Raw genomic sequence first — 27411 nt, 5'->3', positions numbered from 1 at the left:
TCTCTTCCTGTTTGCTCGGGGGAAAGAATAGAAGGCAATACAGAGGCAAAGGGAAGAGAGCAAGTCGAATCCTAGCCATTATTTATTTCCCCACAGACACAATTTATGACAGTGGCGAAAGGAGGCAGGACATTGATGAAAACTGGCAGTCGTGTCCTGCAGCAGACAAACCATTCTCTAACTAGACAGGCATTCTGTAGAGCACAGACCAAGGTAGAAATATTGGTCTGCACGGAAATAGTGGAACCTACAAAGTCAAGGTGTTCTGAGATGCTGGTTGATTTTTTTTTCTTCAAGTTGTTCTCATTCATTTGTTCCATGCCGTAATATTAAGCCCACTTGAATTGGGGGTTTTGATCCACTTTAAAAATATATTTATTTTCAACGTTTTACATTATCCAGTGGAGAAAAATCCAAGTCCAGAAAGTAGAAACCCTGCCACAGTTTGGGTGCTTCTAATCAACCGGCTCCCAGAGCTTGTTTCCCTGCCAACCTGGCCGCCAGTCTGCATTCAGGTGGTCATGTCATGTTCGACCACAGTCTAACATAGAGGGATTGAATGATCGCCTTGCTGCAGAAAGGATACGTGCAGTCATTCCACTGCCTCATTATTTATTTATTTGTAATGAAAATCTGCTCCACGTCAACTTTTTACACATTTACCCATTCTTCTGGGGGCAAAGAAAAACCTTGCTGTCTTGTTTAAATACAAAGCAGCAATAATCTTAACACAAAGGCTGCTTTGTACGCTCAGGCTCCAGAATGTTTCGTAAAATCAATCTCAGACATCACATGCGCGCACCTCAATTTCTAAGCTTCATGACTTTTTTTATTCACCATGCGTCTCTCTTAATCCTGAGGGAAGGTGAAAATATGAAATGAGGGTTAAATCCAGCAGCAATCATAACAGAAATCTCTTAATTAAGCTGGGCTTTGTGTTAAGGTTGGGATTTGTTTTTTTGTTGTTGTCTTTTTTTATACAAGTCTGCTGCCTGTCTGGGGCACATTGTAAAATAAGACAAATTATAGGTTTTTCAGTGTGGATTTAAACATTTATTTTAGATAAAAAATATATACCGTATTTTCCGCACTATAAGGTGCACCTAAAAACCTCCAATTTTCTCAAAAGCCGACAGTGTGCCTTATATATGGACCAATGTGGATTCGTGGATGAAGACTAATTTATTAAAGTAAGCTTTACGTGTTTATTTTGTGTATTGTGTGATAATAACGTTTGAGCAATGTTGAGTTATTGATATATTGTTATTGTTTTCACTATTTCGAGTGTTACTATATTGTGATTGCATTAACGTTTGAGCAACGTTGAGTTATTTATTCTATGCGCCTTATAATCCGGTGCGCCTTATATGTATATGAACAAAGCTTTAAAATGGGTCATTCATTGAAAGTGCGCTTCATAATCCGGTGCGCCTTATAGTGCGGAAAATACGGTACATAAATAGTTTATTTAATAACAATAATGTCTTCAGTTAAGTGATTTCTGCTCTTCACTTTGAATTGGACATCCACTTTATTTTTGGATTGTTTTATATTATGTGTTCTATGGAAGGGGGATCCTCCCATCTGTGGTCTCTTCTCATTTTTTCCCCAGTAGGGTTTTTTTGAGTTTTTCCTTGCCCTCCTGGGAGTTTAAGATCTGGAGATGTTTGAGAATAATTGTCACTTCTTGAACATGTGAAACCCGTTGAGACTTGCCTGTGATTTCAGGCTATATAAATAAACTTGACTTGACTTGACAATAATTCAGGGGGTTCTATGCAAGGACGGTCTCTGTCTGCCTGTGCTCGATCAAATTCATCAAAATCCCCGTTGTGGTAAAATGTACATGTGTTAGAATAATTTGCTTTAGTCATTAAATATGGTTCTTTGCCAAACTTGGCTTTAACTCTAAAATGACTTTTTTTGCATGTAGATTGTGTACAAAACCCTCAACCACCAAAAGTGTTATTTTGCTCACTGTGCCCTAAATAACTTTCCAAAGCTGTCCCTTCATGGTTTCCAAGTGCTGAGACTTTCATTTCAGAGCTTTGGATAGAGCTCAAAAGGAAGGGGAACATGCCCCTTAATCAAGTCGACTACATGGAATTATTAATTACGGGATAATGTTTTTGAAGCTTGCTTCTCTGTGGATGCTGCACAATTGACACAGACCTGACAATGATCTTGCTACATTTCCCCTAGTGTTTTTCTACATTTTTAATTATGTAGAGAAACAAATATCACTTTCTTCTTGTTGCTGACATCTGGTTTTAAGGTTTCATTTTTTTGCTTGAACGGCGCAGCTTGCAGAGCTGAATAGACAAAGTTTGTCTGCTGTAGCGACTTTGCCGTCACAGCGTTGCCCTTCACTGTCCTGGCCTGCTTGCACTGGATGAATAATTGGCACATTAATATTTTAAAAACAGCCAGGGTGCATTAACATAAATATTCTCTTGACGTTCTTTTTAGATCAACAGTCACAACCCGGGGCTCTGAATATAGCAACATGACATACGGTGTGTGCATGTGTGTGTGTGTGTGTGTGGGGGGGGGGGGGGGGGGGGGGGGGGTACTTGTCAGCATTTTGAGTGCCCAAGAGTTGATTGATGGACAGTATTTACTAACAAAGCTTCCTTCCATCAACTAACCCAACTGAATGCAGATGGTCTGAAAAGGTCAGGCTCATGCACAGACATCACCGGGAATATGCATTAACATGCTGTTAGAAGGGAAATGTCAGCCACTCTCTCTACCAGGAATGCATACACAGGATTTGGCAGCACCATGCCCCTCTGATGTTGCGTTGTAACGAGGGTGCCTAACGAACCTGTCGCTCTTCTTGCAAGACAATTGTGATGCATTTTCAGGGTGAGACTACTGATAGCAGATTAGCATCTCTTAATGGGATTCGTGACCACAGACAATCAGACCAACTGCACTCCTGTATTAACACGCACACACACTTCCACTTTCAGAGTAAACAAATAATTTGTAAATATATTTTAGAATGGCAAATAAAATATTGGAGGAGCTAAACTACTCTTAAAATACCGTAATTTTCGGACTAAAAGTCGCTCCGGAATATAGGTCCCATTAGCCATAAAATGCACAATAACGTGAAAAAAAAACATATAAGTCGCTCCGGAGTATAAATCGCATTTTGGGGGAAATTTATTCGACAAAATCCAACACCAAGAACAGACATGAACGAGCAACAGCAGGCTAAACGATAGGTATGCTAACGTGACATAAACACAAACGAAGAGCTGAGAACGGGTCTGACATAACATTCAGAATTATTCAAATAACTATTACATAAATAACACGTTTATAAAACCATCTGTGTCATTCCAATTCATTAAATCCATCGATCGTCCTTGATGTCAACAATGGGTGCACGGTGCTTGCACTTCAAAATTTTCCACAGGCCCATATAACGATATATAAATTATATATCAAATAACTATTATATAAGCAATAATATCAAACCATCTGTGTCACTCCAAATCATTAAATTCATCGATCAAATTCCTTGTCCTTGCGTTCGCGCTGACGTCAGCCTCGTCGTTATTCCACAGATCTAGTATATAACTATATTGTAGCGTTAACAAAGTACAAGGAAAGACGTGGGTTTGGTAAACTTCTCTTTATTTAACAAAATAAGAGTTCAACGAGCCAACTACTACTGAACTGCAACAATAAAACCAAATACAAGTTGCTAAACGAAATAAAATATATCAAATAACTATAACATAAATAGTTCACCGCAACACGGCCCCAAGCACGGCGTTGACTTCCAGGCGTGTGGCGGCGTGGACTTCCATCCACGGAGGTGGAAGAGAGCTCCATAGAATAGGACCGGGCGTGCGTAAAAGCCACGTCCGAGCCCCATCCAACGTCCCCGGACAGCCACCCAGCCGAGCACCGGCCCCCTACTTCCATCCACAGAGGTGAAAGAGAGCTCCATAGAGTAGGACCGGGCGTGCGCAAAAGCCATGTCCGAGCCCCACCCACCGTCCTCGGACAGCCACCCGGCCGAGCGCCAGCCCCCGACTTCCATCCACGGAAGTGAAAGAGAGCTTCGTAGAGTAGGACCGGGCGTGCGTAAAAGCCATAATCGTTTTTCAAACCTTCTGTGTCACTCCAAATCATTAAATCCTTCAAACTCTTCATCCTCCGTGTCACTTACAAACAAAGCCGCTAATGATGCCGGTAGTACGTGGGGCCCTTCGTCATCCCGTGATCGAATCTTTGTCCTTTATGTAAACAACGGCCGCGCCGCACTGCTGACATCACTTGAAATTCAAATTAGAGTAATCCCTTGCTACATCGCAGTTCGTTTATCGCGGTTTCACTTTTTTTTTTTTTTTTGAAATTTTTGAAAAAATTCACATATAAGTCGTTCCTCAGTATATGTCGCCCCCCACCCAAACTATGAAAAAAACCGCGACTTATAGTCCGAAAATTACGGTACTCTATCCATCCATCCATCCATCCATCTTCTTCCGCTTATCCGGGGTCGGGTCGCGGGGGCAGCAGCTTTAGGAGGGACTCCCAGACTTCCCTCTCCCGAGCCACTTCATCCAGCTCATCCCGGGGACCCAAGGCGTTCCCAGGCCAGCTGAGAGACATAGTCTTGGGGCAGGATCTCATCCCCGATCCAGAGAGGGCATTCCACCCTTTTCCGATCGAGGACCATGAACTCGGATTTGGAGGTGCTGACCCTCATCCCGACCGCTTCACACTCGGCTGCGAACCGTTCCAGCGAGAGCTGGAGATCACGGCCTGAAGAAGCCAACAGCACCACGTCATCTGCTAAAAGCAGAGACGCGATGCTGAGGTCCCCAAACCGGACCCCCTCAATGCCTCGGCTGCGCCTAGAAATTCTGTCCATAAAAATTATGAACAGAATCGGTGACAAAGGGCAGCCTTGGCGGAGTCCAACCCTCACTGGGAACGAATCCGACTTACTGCCGGAAATGCGGACCAGACTCTAGCATCGGTGATACAGGGACCAAACCGCCCTTATCAGTTGGCTCGGCACCCCGTACTCCCGAAGCACCCTCCACAGAACCTCCCGAGGGACACGGTCGAACGCCTTCTCCAAGTCCACAAAACACATGTGGACTGGTTGGGCGAACTCCCATGCACCCTCGAGGATCCTGCCGAGGGTGTAGAGCTGGTCCACTGTTCCACGGCCAGGACGAAAGCCACACTGCTCCTCCTGAATCCGAGGTTCGACCTCCCGACGGACCCTCCTCTCCAGCACCCCTGAATAGACCTTACCGGGGAGGCTGAGGAGTGTGATTCCCCTGTAATTGGAACACACCCTCCGGTCCCCCTTCTTAAAGAGGGGAACCACCACCCCGGTCTGCCAATCCAGAGGCACTGTCCCCAATGTCCACGCAATGTTGTAGAGGCGTGTCAGCCATGACAGCCCCACAACATCCAGAGCCTTTAAGAACTAAAAATACCATCCCATTAAAAATATAAATAAATAAAACGATAATCAACCCAAACATTTTCTTTACAATCTGTTCTAGTCTCGTCTCAAGATGATATTTTGATTAATTATGCATTTGTGGAATATGAAAAATGGAGGAGAGAATTTGGCCCCTTGCTGTTGACTGAAAATTAAGTTGCTCAGGGCTCAAGTAACGACCAATCACACCAACCTACGCACTCACTCACTCACGCACGCACACACACACACACACACACACACACACACACACACACACACACACGCGCACACGCACACATACACACAAACATATGTAAGAAAAAATGTGTCTGTATCATGTTGGAATTTGAGATAATTCAAACATCAAATAAGATCAAAGTTCAAAGAGTAAAACATGTATGGTGAAAACAAATTCAATCAGAACAACTGGCCTTGTTTAGAGTCTTTATTTAGCTTCTTCAAGATGGACATGCTATATCTCTCTTAAGGCTATTTTCATGTATGGATTTAAACATTGACAATTTATTCAGTTAAAGCTTATTGGGTGAAACCTATTCAGCAATAAAGAAAATGGAAGGACATTTTCTATCATTTCCCCTGTATTATAGCCCTCATTTACAACACAAAAATTATCTTTCAGGAAAAGGCTTCTAGTGTGGAAGTAATTGAGACAAATGGAAGGCAGTGAAAATTCCTATAAATGAGAAGTGATACAATATATTTTATTGAAACGTAGAATCATAAATCGCCATATTCATTTAATGAAGCTCGCTGACATTTTTAAAAGGTCTGCTATGATAAGCTTCTCGACTGTGCTGCCATTCTTAAATGCCCAAATATGCTTTTCCCCCCCCTAAGGTTAACTGCAATAATAATGCACATCAAGTGACAGTTTAGCAAAGGCGTCACATGACATTGATCTTTAACATGAGCACACATGGAGAGCCATTCATTAAGCATGACTAGATAATAATAGGCCCATTTTTTTTACCCTCAACACATTTCCCTCCACAGCTTGCATCCATTTTTTTTCACAAACCATACCATGCATTTTTAATAGCACTAATATTTTATGAATGTTATGTTTAAGATTAGGTTTACGCATCACTTGTCTTTACTAGGTCTAATGTGATATACGTGCAGACTTTAACACACACGTCACATAATGTGATGCATTTTTAAAGCTATATGGTTACTTACACCAGATAGTGACATTTATGGTGTAGTTTTTAAGCATCTTGGTCTGCATAATTTACATGCCTATACGTAAAAGATGAGCATCAAATAAAATCGAACTTTAAGCTGTTTACATTTTTGGAGGGGACAATATAAAGCATGAAAATCTAAATTCAGTAAATTTTATTTTGCATCCTCACAAGTTGTGGTACTTTGTACAATTTTAAAAGCAAAATTATTTAATGGTTTCCGCATTCAGTTGTGTGTTTTCGGTGTGTGGACTCACCATAGCTTTATGTGAATGCATGGTTGTGCTTGTGGGTGTCATGATGACCCGAGGAGCACCAAAACACGGATGGTTGCTTGTGTAGCAGTGTCACGTTCCCATTTGCCTGTTGAAGTCAGTATTGTGCCTGTGAACTGTAAGTAACAAAGAAAGGCATTGATTAATTGTGTGCGTGCGTATGTGTGTGTGTGCACATGTTGTGTCATGGTTGATCTCATTAACTGCATAACCATGCAGTATAATTACAATGTTAAATAGATTTGCTCAAGTAGGCTGTTTCTGCATGGCCCAGCAGACCTTGCCCTTTCTGAAGTTTTGACATACATGTGGAAGATGCAATATTCTTAAGTTACTGTAAATATTTAATGGCTTGAAATGTACCAGTTCATACGCATTAGTACTGTATATAATGTCATACCATACGAGAACATTAAAAGTAGTGTGGATGTATGTCTGGGAATGGATTCATTATATGATATGCTGGGACATATTTTGTGCACACGTACAAAACCCAGCAGAGACACGATACAAAGGAGTCAGGACTCCGGCCACAACACAGTGCAAGAACGTGTAAGACGCAAAATAAAAAAAAATCTAGCCTTGCAAAGAATGCACATTATTTGTTCAATACATAAATCTTCATTCCAAGAATATTAATTGCAGTTTGTATTTTTAAATGCATGTTAAAGTCCCAATGATCGTCACACACACATCTGGGTGTGGTGAAATGTGTCCTCTGTGATGTATGTAATTTATAAACTCACAACACCCATTTGCCACACAACATCCACATATCTCACTTTTGTTACCAACCAAGCTAATTATACACTTCAACTGACATGGTATAATTCACACCGTTGATGTTGAAATTTTACCTCTGATCTGTGTGAAAAATGACTTGAAGGTCTGATTATTTGCTTTCAACACCAACAACAAAAAAGGCTGTTTTAAAATATACCTTAGCTGCTCACTGGCTCTGCCCGTTTGATGTCTGACATATTTTTGTTTGATGTCTCTACTTTTCTAGGATGATTCCCTCCAGCACCAATGACTTCCTGGTTCGTGACCTTGCTGCCGGGAGAAGCTATGACCTGTGCGTCCTTGCCGTGTTCGACGATGTTGTCACCTCGCTGACTGCGACACGTCCCCTGGGTTGCTTGTCATTCACGACAGACACGGAATTCAGCCAGTGTCAGGCATTACATAGTCACTTCTTGGGAGGAACTATGATCATCATCATCGGAGGAATTATAGTGGCGTCTGTCCTGGTTTTTATTATTATCCTGATGATAAGATACAAGGTTTATAGCCACCAAGGGACAGCCCGTGGAAAATCTGCCATTTCTACAACCGTGCCAAGACAGCAGAGCAACGGTCAAGGGGGTGGTGGTCAGGCCCAAGTCCTGCCTCGCTCTGCTTCAAAAATGACTGACAGTCAGGACGAAGAAGCAGTGGGTCCATCTGGAGCCATGTCACCTAGCAACACCCTGAGGGATACTGTTGCATTGGTTGTGGAGGAGGCCAGTGGGCGGAACACAATGGCACGGACAAACTCCACGGCCAATGAGGAGTTGCTTTCACCCAACAAGGCCCGCTTCACCTCCAGGGTTGCCATTGAGATGAAAAACAGACCACCATCTGTCGTCAAAGAGCCCACCTCCCCCAAGGAATTGGCAGGTAGAGCACCAACAGACAAGGAGCATAGATAGTGGTGGCAAGCAGCCAGGGGCTAAATAGGCAAAAATGAATTTCACTGGGAAAAAAAACAGATATATAAAGAAATGAGGATGAGTTTTACAGGAAGAGATGGAAAGTGAGAAAAAAAAGATATTTCGGTAGTGTGAAATTATTATAATCAACGATAGGAAAAAGAAGCGTGTGAGAGAGGATGATTGAAATAAGCCAAGGGAAATTTTGGGGGAAGAAAAAACAATTTGATGAGTACATTCATATCATGTATTATTTTCTTTTGTTAGAACAAACATTTTATACTAAAATATTTTGTGCGAATTCTACTCAAGATGAGTATGCACCCATGATATTAAGACACCCTCTTACACACTCACCACCACTAAATTGCTCTTCAAAAGCAGTTGTTTTCTATACTCGCGCATTATACATGCCACTGAATAGCTAGCATCCATGCTCAAACTGTGAAGTCTTAGTCGCTTAGAAATTTAATGTAAAAATTTAATTTGCACATATCTTTATTTAAAAAGAAGTTTGTTTACCTTCCTAGTAATTTTTGCTGTAAACACTCAAACCTTCCTCAGAGCGACTTGTGTTTGCGTGTAGTGTTTAGGTTCTGCTCCCTCAAGTGATATCTGTATAATTCCAGCCTTGGAATCTGTAGGAGTGAGTCTAAGTGAACCTCTCCTGGGTAACAATGTACACAAGAAACAAGGTAACCAATACCAAACAACCAAACAACACAAGAGTGGATAATGATGGCGGTGGGATTTAAAAAATAGCAACAAAAAAGTTGGCTTGCTTTGTCTGCAGAAAAAACAGCCTTGCAATGACAATTCTTTTTTTTTTTTTTTTTAACTAAATAAGTATAACAAGTGAATACTAAAATGCCTCAGATTGTGTTACTTTGGATAAGGAGCAGAAAGGAACAATTGTGACTGAGTGACATAAACAAGTCTTGGCCAAGATGTTTTATTCAGCCATGCCTCGCTAACACTGATATATTCAAATTATATTGTCACATTTTATCCCCCCCAAAAAAGTTCCAAGGTGTACAAATGACTAAAGGCCTATGTTCAGCAGTCGTGAACCAATTTTCTCCAATGATATTGGTTAAAATTTACCTTCAGATCATTCACATCCCCTCAGCTCGAGGCTTCCATTCAGTCTTTTGAACTCTCATTTCCTCATAGCACTCTTGTGGCACTTCAATAAAATATATAAACAGTAACTGACAACAGTGGAGAAAAATATTTTCACTGTGCACTTTAAATAGAGAATTATATCACATTGGGTGAAGAATGTTGCATATGTATGTTATTGACTATCATTCAACATGCAGGTGGTTGTAGCATGCTCTGAAATTCCCCAAAGATCTGGTACGAGTGCCTGCTGTGTGTCTGTGTGTGTGTGTGTGTGTGTGTGTGTGTGTGTGTGTGTGTGTGTGTGTGTGTGTGTGTGTGTGTGTGTGTGTGTGTGTGTGTGTGTGTGTGTGTGTGTGTGTGTGTGTGTGTGTGTGTGTGTGTGTGTGTGTGTGTGTGTGTGTGTGTGTGTGTGTGTGTGTGTGTGTGTTAGAGAGAAAATATACAGACAAATAATGGGATGTGGTTGTACTGGTCCACAGCCAATATGTGTGGCCAACCCTTCATCCAAAGTAATCAAACAGCTGCCCATTTTCCATTTGAATAGTCACACAGTGTGCCTGCCAACAAGTGTCCCTAAACAAGTCAGTTGCTAGTGACGTCTAGACTTTTTATGGCTTTTAGATTACCTCAAGAACAATGTGTTCAACATTAGTGTGTGACGTCAAAAATTCATAGAAAAACACTTCTAAAACTTGAGGAAAGCTCTCCGAGAAGGGATGTCACTTAAGGTCATTTTTCAAGTGAATTCAGCCACACAAATAATTTTAGAAAAATGATTCTGACAGGTACATTCCAATACAGGATGCCATAATCTTTCACTAGGAGAAACTTCTACCTCACTCAGCCATTAAAACTTTCATTTTCCTTATATAAAGTTTGTGAAGTCTTCAAAAATCACATTTTAAAAGGTTATATTTTTTCATGCAAATCATATTATAAATGTATTTTCTGCCAATATGTATGCTGCAGACTTGGATCACAGACTAAAAATAAAATAAAACCGTCTCTACTTGACTCTGGACCACAGTTAAAATTTCAGGACTAAAACTGTTCAATTAAGCAACCTAATCATGGGAAGAAAAGGCTATTCTAAGGCTAATAAAACTTTGTGATGACTGCCTTGTTCTCTGGATGCACACACTCAAACATGCTCGGGAAGGTTATTTATAATTCTCAGTAGTGCCATAGCAGATTTTCACGCAACTAAATTCGCTCCAGTAGACTTCCATTGCAACTGCAATCTACTCAGGAAATTAGAATGAATAAATGGAGACATCATTTCACACATTGGGCTTAAACAGCCAAAGTTGAAATATGTTATCAGTGTCTGGAAAGTCATTCAATTAGCCTCTATGAGCGGGTTGAAATGAGATGTCATTGAGCGTATGATAATAATACAGGGGGAGGGAGATAACGTGGCGGCTTACTCATCTAGTTCAGGGAAAGTTTTGACCTTCATGAACTCTGTCAGATCGGTGTGGCAATTATAACCGTTAATTGACCAAGACACTCAGTGTGTTCAGTCATACAGTCTGTGAGAATCTGCATTTTTTTAATAAGATTATTTGGATGGCAAATTAAAACTTGCTGTTATCCGTTTCACCTTTGAAACCATGTGCAGGGAAATACTTCAGCAAGTGGTTCAAGTTGTTTGCCAAATTGGCCCCCTAAAGGGTAAATGTTTTGGGGGTTCATTCTAAGTACGACAGGGTAGAATTTCACTCAAAAATATGAAAAGGAATACATTTCATTTTGCTACTGAGCATTGTTTCACTTTTTGAACAACACAACTACTGTAGTTTTTAATTGCCCTAAGCCTCTTCTATACCAAACCTGACTGAAGACCGTCAGTCAGACTAACATCCAACGAGCTGTCTGCACACTAGAGACATGCACAACAATTATTTTGTTAGCTTTTGCAACTCAAACAAGTGACAGGTGTCCTTTGCCTTCCTTGCTTTGCTCCCACAATCACTGTTTGGCACTTCTAGGGCAAACCGTATGGAGGAGTAACACGCAAATGTGTCTGAAGAGAGACATTTAGGTTTCTTGGGGTGTGTAATGCGTCTGTGATACGTTTCACTGCTTGCTGCATTGCAGAGACAGGAAACATTGATCTGATCAGAGGGAGCTACAATCAGAGTGACTGAAAAGCGCAGCTCATGACAGATAAAAAGACAGATCCCCATTAAAGGCCTGTGGTTGTCAAAAATGAGACCCAACATTGAGAACAAGCATATCATGGTATAGACCCTGCAGCATGTTAGTTCTACCCAGAGGCCTCTTCCTGATTAAGCATATGCCGAGTGACTCCCCAACAAAGCATAAAGGCGGCACCTGAGACCTTGACCCCTTATGTCAGTGTGGATGAGCAGGGCTCTATCTAACTCACTCACGGATGATGAAGGTTTTTTAATTCTTTCATCTGCACGGGCCGCCGCAGCCCGCTCCGAAGTGGCCCACAGACCGCTACAGGGCTAGAGGTCGAGAACCAGTGATGGAAGGTACTTCCATGCCAAAGGGAACCTTTGCATCATGACTTGTAGTAATGTTGCTAAATTGTAATAATTGTCTTTTTTTACTGTAATGTGAGTCACCATTAAAATCAGCCTGAATATGAAACAAGGGAGACGATATAACAAGGATTACAGATTACAGTAAAAACTTGACACACAATTAACTCAGTTAATTGTTGTGCTTTTAAGACCAGTCAACCAAATGGGACATCTGTTCATCGTATGTGTTAAACAATCCATTCACCAAATCTCCAACTGGGGCTGAACAGCGTGCTCTGTGTAATCCCTCATGTTTAAGGGGTTAAAAGTTCCCCTTGGGAAGTCAATGTAATGTTCTCTCTAGTGAAGTGGAAATCTGTGTGTGCATAAAAATGTCAGGGTCATCCACCAAAACCCTGCAGGTCTGTGAATGCATTTGAAAGATGTAATGTGTGAGGATTAACCGCCTTAAGCAAGGGCAACAGTGCATCCTCCCACAAGGTCAGCCAAGATAGGAAAATAGTTCATTTCCACATGAGAATGTGTTTGACTATTTGTGGAAATCAATCTGTGCTATCCCCATGGCCCACTCGTGACCTTGGAACCTGTCTTTCTGCTGTGCCTTAAAACACCATCACTCCTTTTGCTGTCAACCCTCATGCCTGGCTTCATTCTTTACTGCCATCTGTGTCTGTGAATGCATCTCCCTTTTGAGCCTCCTGTTGTGTTTCTCATTTACTCTTGATTTCCCTCTGTCTGGATTTTCACTGTTTTCTAGTTTGTTGTCTCTGCTGCTGATTCCGTCTCTCTTTCTCCATGTCTCTGATGCTTCCACCAGCAGACGAAGGACGGCCTCATAATGTCGAGTGGAGAAATTTTAAGATCTGACAATCGCCTGGCCTCACAATGACTTGGCTCCAAAGAGTAATGATTGACATGATTTTTAGCATCTACCGAGTCTCATCCAATGATTTTAGGATATTACCTACCTCTGACCCAAAAGTTTGTATCTCTTTTGCAAATTACAGTGTATAGTAGCTTGTTTGTCCATGTATGTTTCTACTCTACTAAAGGTATTTCGAGTATGGAGTTTTTTTTTTTTTTTTATCATAATCAAATGTAATGGTCGAGGTCTAATCATCCAAGTTGCAGGTGTTTCAATTAGGATTATTTTTCTAGAAATTGTAATATCGAAAAGAACAGACTGAGTGATTAATAAGAATCTTCTTTTAATTTTAGTAAGTTTAAGCAATGTGTCAGATTCCTCAAAGCCTGTGAAAATTGAAATGAACAAAAAAGATCAAACTTGAGGGTCATATTTTTTCGGTGAATTGTTCCTTTCATGCTCCCTATGCCTGCAGCCTTTTCTTTAGCCTTTTGATTCCCGCTTTGTCGCCTTCTCTTTCCCATGTATCGTGCTATGGGTGGTTTTTTTTCCAACTTTTTTTTTGAATTGCACCTATTTACAGTTCTCAACCTTCGAACTGCTGTGCATTTTTGCTTGCGGCAAATTATTACCTAATGCCTAATCCTATATTACTTCTTCAAGCCTTCTGCATTAAATTTGTCCTTGCCATCCATCTCGTTGTCACACATACTCTTCCCTGTTCTCTGTGTAAAATATTTTTTCACCTCCTTTGCGAGAGTAGTGCAGGTAAAGATAGAGGCGGTCAGTTGGAGGGTGATGACACGCAATTCAGCAGAGATGTGCTGAGGTTGTGATATATGAATAAAGAATGACCCCTCATTACAAATATGCTGCTTCATTCTTTAGCTGACGCTTGAAGCACAAGCTCTACATAAACGCTTGTATAAAATATTCCTTCAGGCAAATGTAGTTAAGAATGTTCTGACAAACACACACATTACCAATAACATATGTTCCAATAACCTGCCAGAGAAAAGTAGCGCTTCATCCTTCTCAAAGATATTGCCTTTCCTTCCTTTTTCTATGTTGACAAATTCAAACAAAAGTGAACGTAAAAAAATGGTAATAGTAAAAACAGGTACTGCAGATAATTGATTCTACTACTGATGCTAGTAATTACCCCTGACGGAGAATGTCATGACAAAGAAATAACCGAGTGAGACAAATGCCAATTTGACCGTCAGACAAAGGGGGTCACAGTTTGAATACCATGGTTTCCAAAATAATTCAAAGCACAGTTCTAGAATCAGACTTGATAGCTTATCTCATTTTGTTCTCTGCCAGGACCAATTCTAGAATGGCTGGAAATCTAAAATACAGCAGATTCTTGCACATTTAACTAATGTTCCCTTTCCTCTGTTACTGTATTATAATTTCTTGACTTTCTACTCCCTTTTTATCCAAAGTTTTTCCTTACTTACTGATACTTAGAGCATCTAATGTATTCCTCTTGTGATTCCAATCCCTATACGTACATACATACCCCAAAAATATTTGATTCCTACATTAAAATCTCACCATTGTCATTTCTTCTCTCTTTTCTAGAGCCTTGAACCTTTTGCTCTGAAGTGTTGAATTCAACCACCGCGGGAGAAAGCCAAGAAGACATCACCCCTGTCCTGTTTATCTTGTTTCCTGTACTCGTTGTTGTCTTTCCATCTGGTTTGCCCTTTTTCTCATTATCATGGTTCTCATTTCTGGGTTGGATTATTGTTTAAGTGCTTGCCAATGATGATTGACCACTTTCTGCAAGATAGTATCATCACGATCACGTCTAATGGAACACATTCTGCACTCATAAATGTGGAATTCTCCTTATTTAAATACAAGATGCAGTCGAAGTTGATGCTGCATTGGATAATGACAAAAAAACAACAACTGAGAAGCATACAAATATGTATTGACATAAAATACATACTGGATACACTGTAAATGATCTCTTCTCCAACCGGACAAATAAGAAGGAGATGATGCAAGTAGATGGGCCGCCTTCAGAATCCCCTTCAACTTGGATCTACAAATGCTGAGCACTGGTGTTTTGGGTATATAAACTGCACAATATTTAATAACCCAGATTGCAACTAACAAGTGCAAAATCAACATTTCTTTCTTCTATTTAATCAAGTGAATTAATGCAACTTTGCAAAACGCAGATGTGCTGCTGTGAGATGGATTTCAACTTTGACACAGCCCTCGTATCCAGTGGTTCATTCCGGACAGTTCTTAAAGAATGAAGATTTGACTCTAGAGAAAGTGGAGCCTTCCCTGGGTCCTGGTTGTGTATTCAAAATGTACTGTCACTAATCTGGTACAAACAAAACCGGACTAGACCATGCAGACCATCTTTTGTGCCAGTTCAAAATATTTTCACCTGGCCCTCCTGAATTCCACTGGATTGGACTGGCAAGGACTGCCAATGCTCACTTGCAAGATTCTGGGTCCCTTTTAGTCCAGGTAAGTAATATCCAAATTATTTTTAACTAAGAAAATGTGTCACCCATAGACTCAAGGATCTCTGATATACTGTATGCTCATCACACACTTTTTTCAATTATTTATTTCCTCATACTGTATTACCTTACAATCACATAATTTATTTTTCAACATACATTACACACATTACAATTGTATAACAATTCAAGACATCAGGCTTGTTTTCACATAAAATTTGGTGTGATGAACTACCGAATTTTCCGCACTATGAGGCGCACCTAAAAACCTAAAATTTTCTCAAAAGCCGACAGTGCGCCTTATAGTCCGGTGCGCTTATATATGGACCAAATTCCTAAATTTAAAATGGCCCGAAGCATTGTGTCATGAAATCAATCATAAGTGGCCTGCTGAAGACTGAATCATGAATCAAAAAGACTATGGATCATTATTTTGTGATTATAAAGTAATTTGTTGTGTCTGAAGTTGAAATAAAAAAGATAAAATGGAGAATGATTTGATTTGGATTAAAAATCTGACATGATGCATGAATGGTGCGCCTTATAGTCCGGTGCGCCTTATACAAGGACCAAGTTTTAAAATGGGCCATTCATTGAAGATGCGCCTTATAGTCCGGTGCGCCTTATAGTCCGGAAAATACGGTATGCTAAAGCCCTTTCATGGTCTTCAATTCACCATGTGGTCTGATGGGCAATACTGCACCATAAAACATCCCATGGCTGAGGGGGCTCAGGTGAGGATGAACGTGACCATGCATACATTACTTAGCTTTTACACAAACAGACACCTTATTCACTCGTATTGACACTTGTTTGTACAAATGTGCATATGACATTGGGCACTTGCACACCGTTTTCCATCCAGCCGTTCACCAGCAGCTATCTAACCAGAGTTGATGTCACACTTAAATATAATGACAGTAATGATGCAGGTGTAAGGTAGAAGGGGGAAAAAAAAACTCCAAAAGAAATAGACATGTTTTTACAACAAAAACAGTGTCTTTTACCGCTGAGGTAATATTTCTAAGAAATATATGACACAAACCACAGAGGAAACAACTCATCTGATTGTAAACGATGTTAAATAGACGCTGAGAAAGCAGGAAAGGGTTTAAAACACACAGGTTGAGTGAGGCTGATCTACAAACTATGCAGACAAACTTGCTCACTATAGATCTATATGACACCCCTACCTCGGGCAACACATCAATGAAATACATGTACTGTACATTATGTTCCAGTCATATCTTATAATGAAGTATGGCTTTATGGATTAAACTGTGTTGCTGAGGAGTAGACTATGGGTGGAAAGCTGAACATGATAAGAAGCTTTATTTAATGAAAATCGGGAAAGAGGGAGGGACAAAGTAGGATTAAAAAAGCAAGAGAAGGATAGGAACTGAGAAGCAAAAACTAACAAAAGGGAATAAGATAAGGCCATAGAAAATGGAGCGGAGCACTAATGTGTGTTGTATAGGGATGTGAGATATATTCTGTTCTGGAAAAATAAATGACATAATACATACTGTACTGTGCTCAACAAAATAACATTCCATCTCCTGCTTCCCTTCAAATTGGCAGTTCTCATTGCCAACCTTCTGTCTTCACAGCAGGTTTTGAAGAAAGGGTTGGGGCTGGGTGATGGGGGACACTTCAGAATTACGTTTCACTAAATGCTGTCATGAGCCTAAGATATGATAACCTAAATGTGATTAAACACACACATGAAAGACCCAGGGGTGGACTAACATCAAACATTGATGTCAAATATGGGGCCATAAAAACTCAACCGGCAGGTCACGAATGTCCCCCGGACTGTGAGTTTGAGACTCCTGCATTAACCTGAACTTGGAGAAAATAAATGCAAAATTTTTAACAGCATTGAATAATAAAATAACTACTGTTTTGTTTTTTTATAATATGCAACCATTTCATCGCTATTGGGAATCCATATTTACATCATGTAGCTAATCCTACAGAATGAAATGATTTTTAAGGCCTTATCCCTCAAAATACTTTTTTCTTACAATAAATATCTGCTCAGAGTGATGAATCTCTGATTTTATCCTCTAATTTATATTAATTTCAGTAGTTATGCTTGTATTTTTCAGCTGGATTGTTCTGGCCCATCACTGAAACTTATGTTTTGTAATTAGAAGAATGGCATTTATGCAGATTCTATGTATTTTTTTATGAGTTGGATAAAATGATGAGATTGCAGTAGCATTTGGAAATGGAGTGCTAAAGTGCTCACATGCTCTCTGGTGTCCTATTGGTGTGGCAGATTTAGAACATTAAGCAAATAATGGTGAGTTTAGCATTATGTAAAATGCCAAGCTGGATAAGGAAATTAGGTTACCTGTTCTGGCGAGTGTATCTTTTTTGTGGGGCGCTGTATCATCAAATTTGTTATACCTTCATAGAATTGGGCTGCTTTCAAGTGGGATATGGGCAAGGTAACTGAGAAAATAAAACTTCTTCATAATTTTCACATGGTCCTGAAACAGGAAATGCTGAAGACGAGAAAGACATGAAGATATCAAGTGTAAGGGAGGGAGATTGCAAAGACAACACTGGATAAACCTTAGATGAGAAAGAAACTGGACACATAAAAGGAGACAATACACACGCTCCAAATGTTGATAAGTACCGTAATTGCTGGACTATAAGCCGCACCGGATTATAAGCCGCACCAGCTAAAATTCAGGGATATTTCTTTTTTTTTCTTACATAAGCCGCACCGGACTATAAGCCGCACTTGCACACGAGTTTTTTACAAAGAAAGACAGTACATAGAAAGCCTTTTGAACGTTTTAATAACATACTTGAACATGTCTTTCTAAACATTGCCTGTGACGCAGCAGTAGTACCGCAGCAACGCGGAAGTGTGCACGCGAGTTATTAGCAAAGAAAGACTGGACACAAAGTTTTTTTTTTAAAGCTTTAATAACATACCTTAACATTTCTTTCCAAACACTGCCTGTGACGCGGCAGTAATACCACAGCAACACGGAATTAACACAGAAAAGTCACTGAGACGCGGCGGTAATGGCGGCGGTTACACAGCGGCAACACGGTAGCACAGCACGAACAGGGCTGGTTAAAAAAAACATACCAGTAAAAGTACAAAAAGAGCCGTCTTCATTTTCCTCCTGTGCACTGAAACCAAGTCTTCCTCCTTCGTGTCCGATTGGAATAGCGTTAGATATCCTTCGCCTCACACTTTCTCAGTCTCTCTTTCGTCGTCGGTTCTATGCATTTCTTCGAGTGTGAAGAGGTTCTGTTCATGCTAATCTTATTCATGCACGAAGCGCTACATTATATTAAACTAGCGAGCGACCCGTATAGCTTAAAAGCGGCATCATATTCATTTATTTTATCCCCCATAATGACGGTTTGTGTATAAAAGCTTGCTGTCTTTGTGTCAATGTGGGTGTGTGCGTGATGCGCGAGACGATCAAGTCTTCTTCGGCGCATTATCTCTTCTTCGTCTGTCTCACTCTTGCTTCCTGCTAGAGCGCCCCCTGGAGAGCGGAGGCCGTAAAAGTCCATAAGTACGCTCCAGAGTAGACACAAGATAATGTCATCAACATCGACTGCCTTTGGCTTAAAAGCTGCATCATATGCATTTCTTTTGTCCCCCATGATGACGGTTTGTGTATAAAGGCTTCCTTTCAGTAATGTCCGTCTTGATCGCGTGATGCGCGAAATGTAAACAAAAACTAGCCCGTCTTCTTTGGCGCATTATCTCTTCTTCGCCTGTCTCGCTCTTGCTTCTTGCTAGAGCGCCTCCTGGAGGCCGGAGGCCGTAAAAATCCATAAGTACGCCGCGCCGCCGTTTAAGGTTCAAAGTAACCTTCTGAATATAATGCATTAAAAGTTCACATTCATTACAACCTGTTTTTGGTGAGCAAAATGTCAGAAGAATTGAATTTAAATGCTGATTGATTGGGTTTTAATACAATGCAGATTACTTCACTGGTTTCTTTTATATCAAACAAGTTGTTATCAAACAACTTGTTTGATTTAAAAGAAACCAGTGAAGTGATTAAAAAAAGGAAAAACAAGATGAACTTAGTACAATTACAATGCAGATTGTCCAAACAGCGCCACTGCTTTGTGTAATGTCTGAGTGATATGGCAGAGTAAGAGAAAGGGTTTAGAGCACAGGTGTCAAACTCAAGGCCCGGGGGCCAGATACGGCCCACCACATCATTCTATGTGGCCCGCGAAGACAAATTGTGCATCAAATTCGTGTGTCATTACTAGAATTGCAAATTGTCTTCACTTTTAATAATAGCTTTTTTTAAAAATATTTGACCAGTTTTTACTCGTCTGATTTGAAAACGAGTTATTTGTCAGTTTGTTTTGTAGCTTTTACTGTATATAATAGTGTTAAGAGTAAAAGTGATCAAGTCATCACAAAAATCACGAAAAAAATCTTATATAAGCCGCACCTGACTATAAGCCGCAGGGTCAAAAATTTTGGAAAAAAGTCGCGGCTTATAGTCCGGCAATTACGGTAATAAAAGAGCCAGACAGATTCCGGCAGTGTGACTGCGGAAAACGGAGATATTGTCTGGTGTGACGTGATGACTCAAGATGGACTGAGCTAGAAGAAAATGATTCAAAGCAATGGGAAATATGAGTCCAAGCTTTATGATGTGATTGAAGCGATTGTGAGCAGTGAAGCAACTCGGCAAAGTTATGGCTGCGATGCAAAGCAGATTTTTTTTTTTTTTTGCGGCTACAGTGAGATGTTATTTAATGACTGTCCACTGGGCTGCAGAGGGGGCAGCATTTAACCAAAAAAGACAATTTCCAATTATTCATGTTGTGGATCTTTGCAAATTCTTGGTAAAAATGTTATTTGGTAGTTTTTCATATTTTTTATACTGATTAATATATTTATATATATGATTTTGTTCATTACATTTGTTTTCATGTTCTACTATTATACAGACAGTACCAGACACACACACACACACAAAGTATGTGCCAAGTTATCGTCAACATTGTTAATATTCAATTTTATTTTATTTTGTGGTAGGGAGCAGAAAATGTACCTTGGATTAAATGACAGAACAATATTCATTTATTTATATCATATTTTTCTCTTTTCAGGCCCAGATCTGTCATGTCTGAAGATAAAAGCACAGTTCTTCACACACACACACACACACACACATACACACAAAAAGAAAAAGAAAAAAAGACAGCCTTGCATCAGTTTTAGTCATCTATCACGGTTCTTTTTAACCCTTAGCTCAACTGTCATTCACTGATGTTGAATATTTTTCATGTGCAGGACAAATGTGGTGTGAGAATATAAGATTGCAAATTGTTTACAACATTGTTTGCGCTGGTCCCAGCTCCGTTTCCATCTTAATCACATCATTATTGTTACTATAGATTGGAGTGTGTGCCCAGCATGAATTACCTGAAGTCTAAACTTGCGTTTCATTTGATTTCTCTGAGAGAGCTTTCCATTAGTGTGTCTTGGAGCTGGACCCTCAATAGCATCTCTTTCATCTTCCTCATGCTTTGGCCCATGCAAGTGGAATTTATGATCAAGAAGTACTGTCGCTGATATTTACTGCTCATGTCTGTCTCCATTGAAATTTTGGTCATGAGTTTTATCACCAACGTCATTACTGTTCATTTTGGAAGGATACCTGTTCCAAAAGGAGAACCTTGATTCTATTAAGCTCTTGTGAAAGAGACTCGCACAACAAGACCACTCCCTTACCAACATGCCTCCCTTATGTGTATCCCCCCCCCCCCCCCCCCCTTTGGTCTTTATATTTTGTATGTGTATATAAAGCAATTTCAAATCTTATAGTTTTGTACATGTAATTTTTATGGTGTGTGAATATTTTAATAAAAAAAAAGTGTGGACTTTTCCAATTGAGTACATGCTTGCCTTGTGTTGATAATTATGTATTAACTGTAGGTCCTCCGCAACTCTTATTCGGATAAGTGGTTCTGATAACGGATGGATGTTATTTTGCTGGCAGATCAAGTCTGTATCAATCAGGAAGTACATTTTCCTCACCTTACCAAAAAATACTTTTAAATCTAAGATATACTTCAAAGGGATTGAATACGAAAATAATCCTAGACTCGATGTGCAGCCACTTCATTAAGTCTACTTGTGCTATCTTGTGGTCTAATGCAAGAAAATATGGCCAGGGACAGCATAATATCTCCCAATGCAAAAATTGTTAATAAAATGTGAATTTCATTTTATCTTTTTGTTGTTAAAATTGGCAATATGCATTTCGCCTTTATTGAACATGATGCTGTCATGTGGGTTCCTCATTATCTTCCTCACAGGTGCTAATGACTACTGTGAACATTGCCTAAATCTGTAGCTGAACACTACCTCCGCTCTGCTCCTATTATCTTCTCATTCTCTCATCTATTCCCCTCAGCCCTTCGTGTGATTCCGCCTCATTCTTCCTCATCCCTCACCCCGCTTCATTTTCTTTGCAACTTTAATAGGAAGTCAGTGTGACAACACACAACTCCCTTCTACTCCTTTCCTGACTTCTCCTAAGTTGGAAGCTGCGAAACAACAATAGATCTACCACATGTTCCTCCTTTAATTGAGTTTCTTTTCGAGTTTTCTACTTTTTTTTAATGTTTCAATTACCAGTAAGGATAATTTATTTTTCCTCTTGGCAGTGCCTTCAGTCATCAGGTATCATTTTAATCCACTGTTGACGTAAATTGACAAAATGAGGTGAAAGTGGTTCGATATTGAAGCAGATAGAAAGAAAATGATTGTGGTACATTAGTTTGGGGATGGAGGAACGCAAACACTGGGGCTTGAATTTGACATCTGTGCTCCACAGTCCATGATTCATTGTGAATAATGATACTAGTGGGAAAACATTGAATAGCAGCCACAAGTCCAAGTAACGTATTTTCCGGACTATAAGGCGCACCGGATTATAAGGCGCAACTTCAATGAATGGCCCATTTTAAAACTTTGTCCATATATAAGGCGCACCAGATTATAAGGCGCACCTTCAATGAATGGCCCATTTTAAAACTTTGTCCATATACGTATAAAATATATACATTTGGCCCGCGAACCGGACTTTGGACACGCCTGCTGTAGTGGCTCAATATTGGTCCATATTTAAGGCGCATCTGATTATAAAGCGCACTGTCGGCTTTTGAGAAAATTGGAGGTTTTTAGGTGCGCCTTGTAGTGCGGAAAATACGGTAAGTAGTCTGGGATGAGGTTGATTTCTTTGGAAGAGGCATGAAAAACGCAGTAAATAATATGGCAGGCTCGACATGAACAAATGAAAATGACACCACGGTGCATAAGGGCTCAGCCTGGAAATATCACATGACAAAACCCACATAACTGTTGAGCTGTGATGGTTGTTTCCTGAGCCCTTAGGCACTGATTGGCATTTTCAGTCGACAGCAAGTCCAAGTACATAGTAAAATGGCAGCCCCCCTTGATGGATAAAAATTGGTAGATTGTTTTCTGCTTAATACATAATCCACAAACTCAATGATAATCAGACTAAAGTTTTAAGGCTGGTGGGGTTGCATGGAACATACTAAGAAAAGTTTTATTTTGACTTCTGCTTGAAAGACATCAAATGGTTGGTAGACTAACAAAAATTGAAGAATCTAACAATCCTGTCTGTCAGCCATCATAAGTTGCTACTGTTACAGGCAACCTGTGTTATTTTTAGTGCTTGTTTTACAGTCGGATCCCTCCACGGAGTAATGAGAGCCTCTCAAGTAATAAACTTCACCGCATCGCCCATTCAGAGTATCTCCGTATCATGAATAGCGACTTATACAGAAGTTAAGCTTACTAACCAAATTCTTCCCAATGAAATGTAGATGGAGCGCTTCATCCATATTTATTGCTACTATTGTAGCCACACACTGTGGCAATTTTGCCATAAAGAAGTAAAATAACGCCACGGAGAAATCAATGAATTCAAATGTCTTTCCCTAGTGCAAGCCTTCATTTCAAGATCAAATGATCTTGCCTCACTCCATGCATTGGGTAACGTCATGACGTTAAGCAATGAAAGAATCACAATTTGGTCCAGTTGGCACAATGCCTGAATGTTCATAACACAACAGACGCATCACTTGCAGTGTATGACACGATTAAATCAGATGCCAAATGGTTACACCTATCATTCTGATTTATAGTATGCGTTATACACATGGTCATGTTGTGCAGTGCACCCAAGCTGAGTCCAAATCTGTAGACTGATGAAATTGGAAAAACATCATATGCCCTAAAAGAGATCTAAACACAGGAAATCAACACAGGAAATCAAACTAAGACTAATTTGCAAGTCCAATGTCTCACTGGGCCCGTCATACCGCTGAGGACTCTGATGCTGTCTGATGATGTCTACTTCGGTGGAGATCACCCAACTTGATTTGACTTTTTTTTTTTTATTCCTCTGCAAGTTCTAGCTTTTTCCAAAGCATGAAATGTTTTGAAAAACATGTAAATGTATGATTTTACCCTAAACACTATCTTGGGACCAATCAAATATTAAATTGTGTGACCTACTTGTCATCGCAAAGAGAATTTTAGAAGATAGAAATCATCATATAGTCAGCCCATTATCAAGGCTAAATAAAAGTTTCTGCACATGATTCAATTGATTGAAAAGATTTAGTATGTGAATTGATGTCAGAGGCTGGTCAGGCACTAACTTTATCAGTCAGTATACTAGAGTCAAATATACTTAGTTTCTTAAATGCTTTAAAACTGTCACTTTAAATTTGATTAAATGCTGTGCTGACAATGGCAGTTTTTGCTTTTTCTACAAAAACAAAAGTTTGGCATGGAAATGTATTATGTTTACAACATGTACGTATCTTCCCAGTCCAAATCAAGTAGCAGAGCGTGACTACAGACAACCACAGATTTTGTGCCGATCCAGCTTTTTTTCATATTGTGTTGAGATAACTGAGAAGCTGTAATGTTGCACAGTAGCTGACTTCAACTATAACACCAACTTAAATGTCTGGTTTATCTCAGTTTGCAGATGTTCAGTGGGTGAATGAGCTAGAAGCACTCTGCAACTTAGTGACAGGTGTTATGGGATGGGGGCACTTGGGGCAATGAATTAATTTCCTCCCACACTCAAGTTATGCACATGCAATGATCCCAACCATGCTACTTTCTACCCATATGCTTGTGCTCGGCTGATAAACACTAAACTTGCGTGTTTATCAGTTGAGAACATGCATTGAACTTATATCAGTCAGTAACACTCTCATTTCAGTTAGTGACTGAAGAAAATTAAAGTGCTACTCGTGGAAATAAGTGAATTAGGCTACAATTGCTGATGACAGAATGTGGGAAGGAAGGATTATTTAATAATAAAAGAAATAATTATTAATTGCTTAGAGAAGGCCAGCTTTAATTGTCAATGAAAAAGGCAGAAGTAGACTATACAACAGTATAAAGAATATATATATGATTTTTGTAACACTTGACCAAATAAATAAATAAACACAAATAAATAAACAAATAAACAAATAAATAAACAAATAAATAAATAGAAAACTTGAAAACACCACTTGCAATGAATGACTTTGCCAAAAGTGGGTAGAAGACAGTTTTATTAAAATGATCTTATCAAAGTTTAACATTCTGATCATAATCATTGAGTGAGATTACAGCATTCTCATCAGAGACGCGATTAGATGTGGCGGTGGGGAGTTGATTGAAATGTACTGCCTGTGGATTCATGTCATCTCAGCCTTATTCACATAATTATTTATAGTCAGAAGCCTTGAATCTTGTTATCTTGAGAAACAGACCACATCTCTGGTATACCATCTACATATCAATCATTCAATGTCACCAGATAATGTGACCACCAGAAGAGCTTTTCTGATTCTCTGAATTTTAGCCTTTTATCTGCAGCTCTCAAACAAACTCCAAGAAATAGAAGTTGTTAGTTGATTTTAAAAGTTCATTTCTTCAACAGGGTAGGTCCATTTTTAATCGTAATGTGTTGAAAAGCTGATTCAAGTTGTAGATGAGTGGAGGTTTTGTATGAAACTATTTGATCAGATTCATTATACCCATTAAAAGAAGTTGGATTAGAATGGAATGATGAAAACGGGAAGAAGTGCTCAACAAGGCCAACAACACCTCACTCTGAGTCTCTTATTAGTGAGCCATCACTGACCTACAAGTAGTCCAAAATAAAACCAAAAAAGGACTACTGTCACAAAAGATATATTTCAAGCCTATACAAAAATATTTTCCTTTCAACGTGGGCCGAAGATCAACCAACACACCTACAGAGGGATTATGTGCTGTGCGCTTCATTTAACGTGGAGAAATAGATGAAAGTTGTGGCAGGACAACTCGGAGCTCCTCACAATGACAACGACACTCCTCATAATCGTGCAATTCCTGGTCGAGTGGAACATTGCAACCTCCTTATTCACCCGACCTGGCTCAATATGATTTTTTTCGTCTCTCCCTCGCCCAAGAGGTCATCAAGCGGAACAGATGCAGGCGATCCCATCCTGCACACTCTGCACTGGCTCCCCATTGAATACAAAAGCCTCCTTGACACTCATCACTGTCTGAACAGTGTTGCCCAAACCTACCTTGCGCAACTCCTCAACCCTCATCTGAGTGGCTGCTGCGCCCTGACTGGAATACTCTCCCTGACCGTTGGGTGCATTTTAAAAATGCTTAAAAATCTTAATTTTTAGAACGTTTCCTGGCTGATTTTGTCCGACCTGATTTCTAAAGATTTTTTTATCGTCCACTTTTTTTTGGGCCTGCGCACCTTTTTTTGTTTCGAAATGTATAAGGCTAGATGGTACTTCTGAACTACAGCAGAAATACACCTCCACACAATGTGGCATCATGGGACAGTGCCAAATGTGTTATGTGAGACCAAGGATCAAGTCAAGAGTATAACTGACTGAAACCAAATTTCACAAATCCAATTTATAGTGCTGTTTTTGCGTGTGCACAAGATGGTAGAGAGAGTTTAAATGTGTTTTCTTAGCCTCAGGTCTATTGACTTCTTTGAAGTGTGTGAGCTGATGTAGAAATTTAACAAAACACCAGTTTCTCTATAAAATAAATGTAAACGAGTGCTTCTGTAGAATTGGATGTTTGAGGGTTTTGCGTGCATAAATAGGAAATAATTTCTACCGGTCGAGCCTTATATAAGTACGACTACCACATAATGACATTTGTTCCAACATCACAACGTGTTTGCCTGTGCTTGTTTAGATACAAAAAGTGCATAATAAAGGACAAAGTTGTGACAAGAGGGTTGTACAAGCAAGGACAATTGAGTCATGGTTTGTTCTCGCATTATGTGGAGAACAAATGGATTTTTTTTTTTAACGTGTAAAAAGCATTGTTTTGGAGGGGCTTGAATGGCTTAAATGCATTTCCATTAATTTCAGTGGGGAAAAAATAATTTGATGATTTAAAATCATTTCAAATTCACACCACTGTGTAATGTCGTCCAGAAACACAGATGAAGACTATTATGACGGGCACGCCTTTGTAATTTTTTTTTTGTTTTCTAATCAATCATATAACATTGTTTTTTTCTCTCTCACTCTAGTGACAGACACTTGGGAAGGATGGATGTTAGCTGTCATCTGAGATTGAACATGAATTGCATGGCTAAAGCTTTCCTAACTCACAACATTTGTCAGCCAGCTGCTGTGTGCTTCCGAGTGTGCTTCTGTGCAGTGCATTAGTGACTGACTGTATACCTTGAT

General features: G+C 39.8%; 1 protein-coding gene across 9 annotated transcripts in view; it reads left to right on the top strand.

Annotated features, from left to right (window-relative positions):
- The window catches only part of LOC148394952 (leucine-rich repeat and fibronectin type III domain-containing protein 1-like protein), a 108371-nt gene extending 80967 nt beyond the window's left edge, over positions 1-27404 (top strand). For 5 of the 9 annotated variants that reach the window (XM_088380951.1, XM_088380956.1, XM_088380947.1 and 2 more), the window contains 4 exons: positions 7954-8603; positions 13094-13179; positions 14729-15637; positions 20758-21530. In XM_088380951.1, the coding sequence (XP_088237077.1) occupies positions 7954-8603; positions 13094-13143 (700 nt within the window). In that variant the 3' untranslated portion in view covers positions 13144-13179; positions 14729-15637; positions 20758-21530. Of the gene's footprint in view, positions 1-7953; positions 8604-13093; positions 13180-14728; positions 15638-20757; positions 21531-27251 lie in introns of those variants that run through there. The other 4 variants (XM_088380948.1, XM_088380950.1, XM_088380953.1 and 1 more) reach the window with 4 other exon arrangements.
- The last annotated feature ends 7 nt before the right edge of the window (positions 27405-27411 follow it).

This window comes from Syngnathus floridae, chromosome 7 (genome assembly GCF_059516105.1).
Source record: "Syngnathus floridae isolate MCC-2025c chromosome 7, RoL_Sflo_1.0, whole genome shotgun sequence".
In the NCBI taxonomy this organism is placed as follows: Eukaryota; Metazoa; Chordata; class Actinopteri; order Syngnathiformes; family Syngnathidae; genus Syngnathus; species Syngnathus floridae.
Note: the sequence above shows the minus strand (reverse complement) of the source record. Positions and strands in the feature narration are given on the sequence as shown.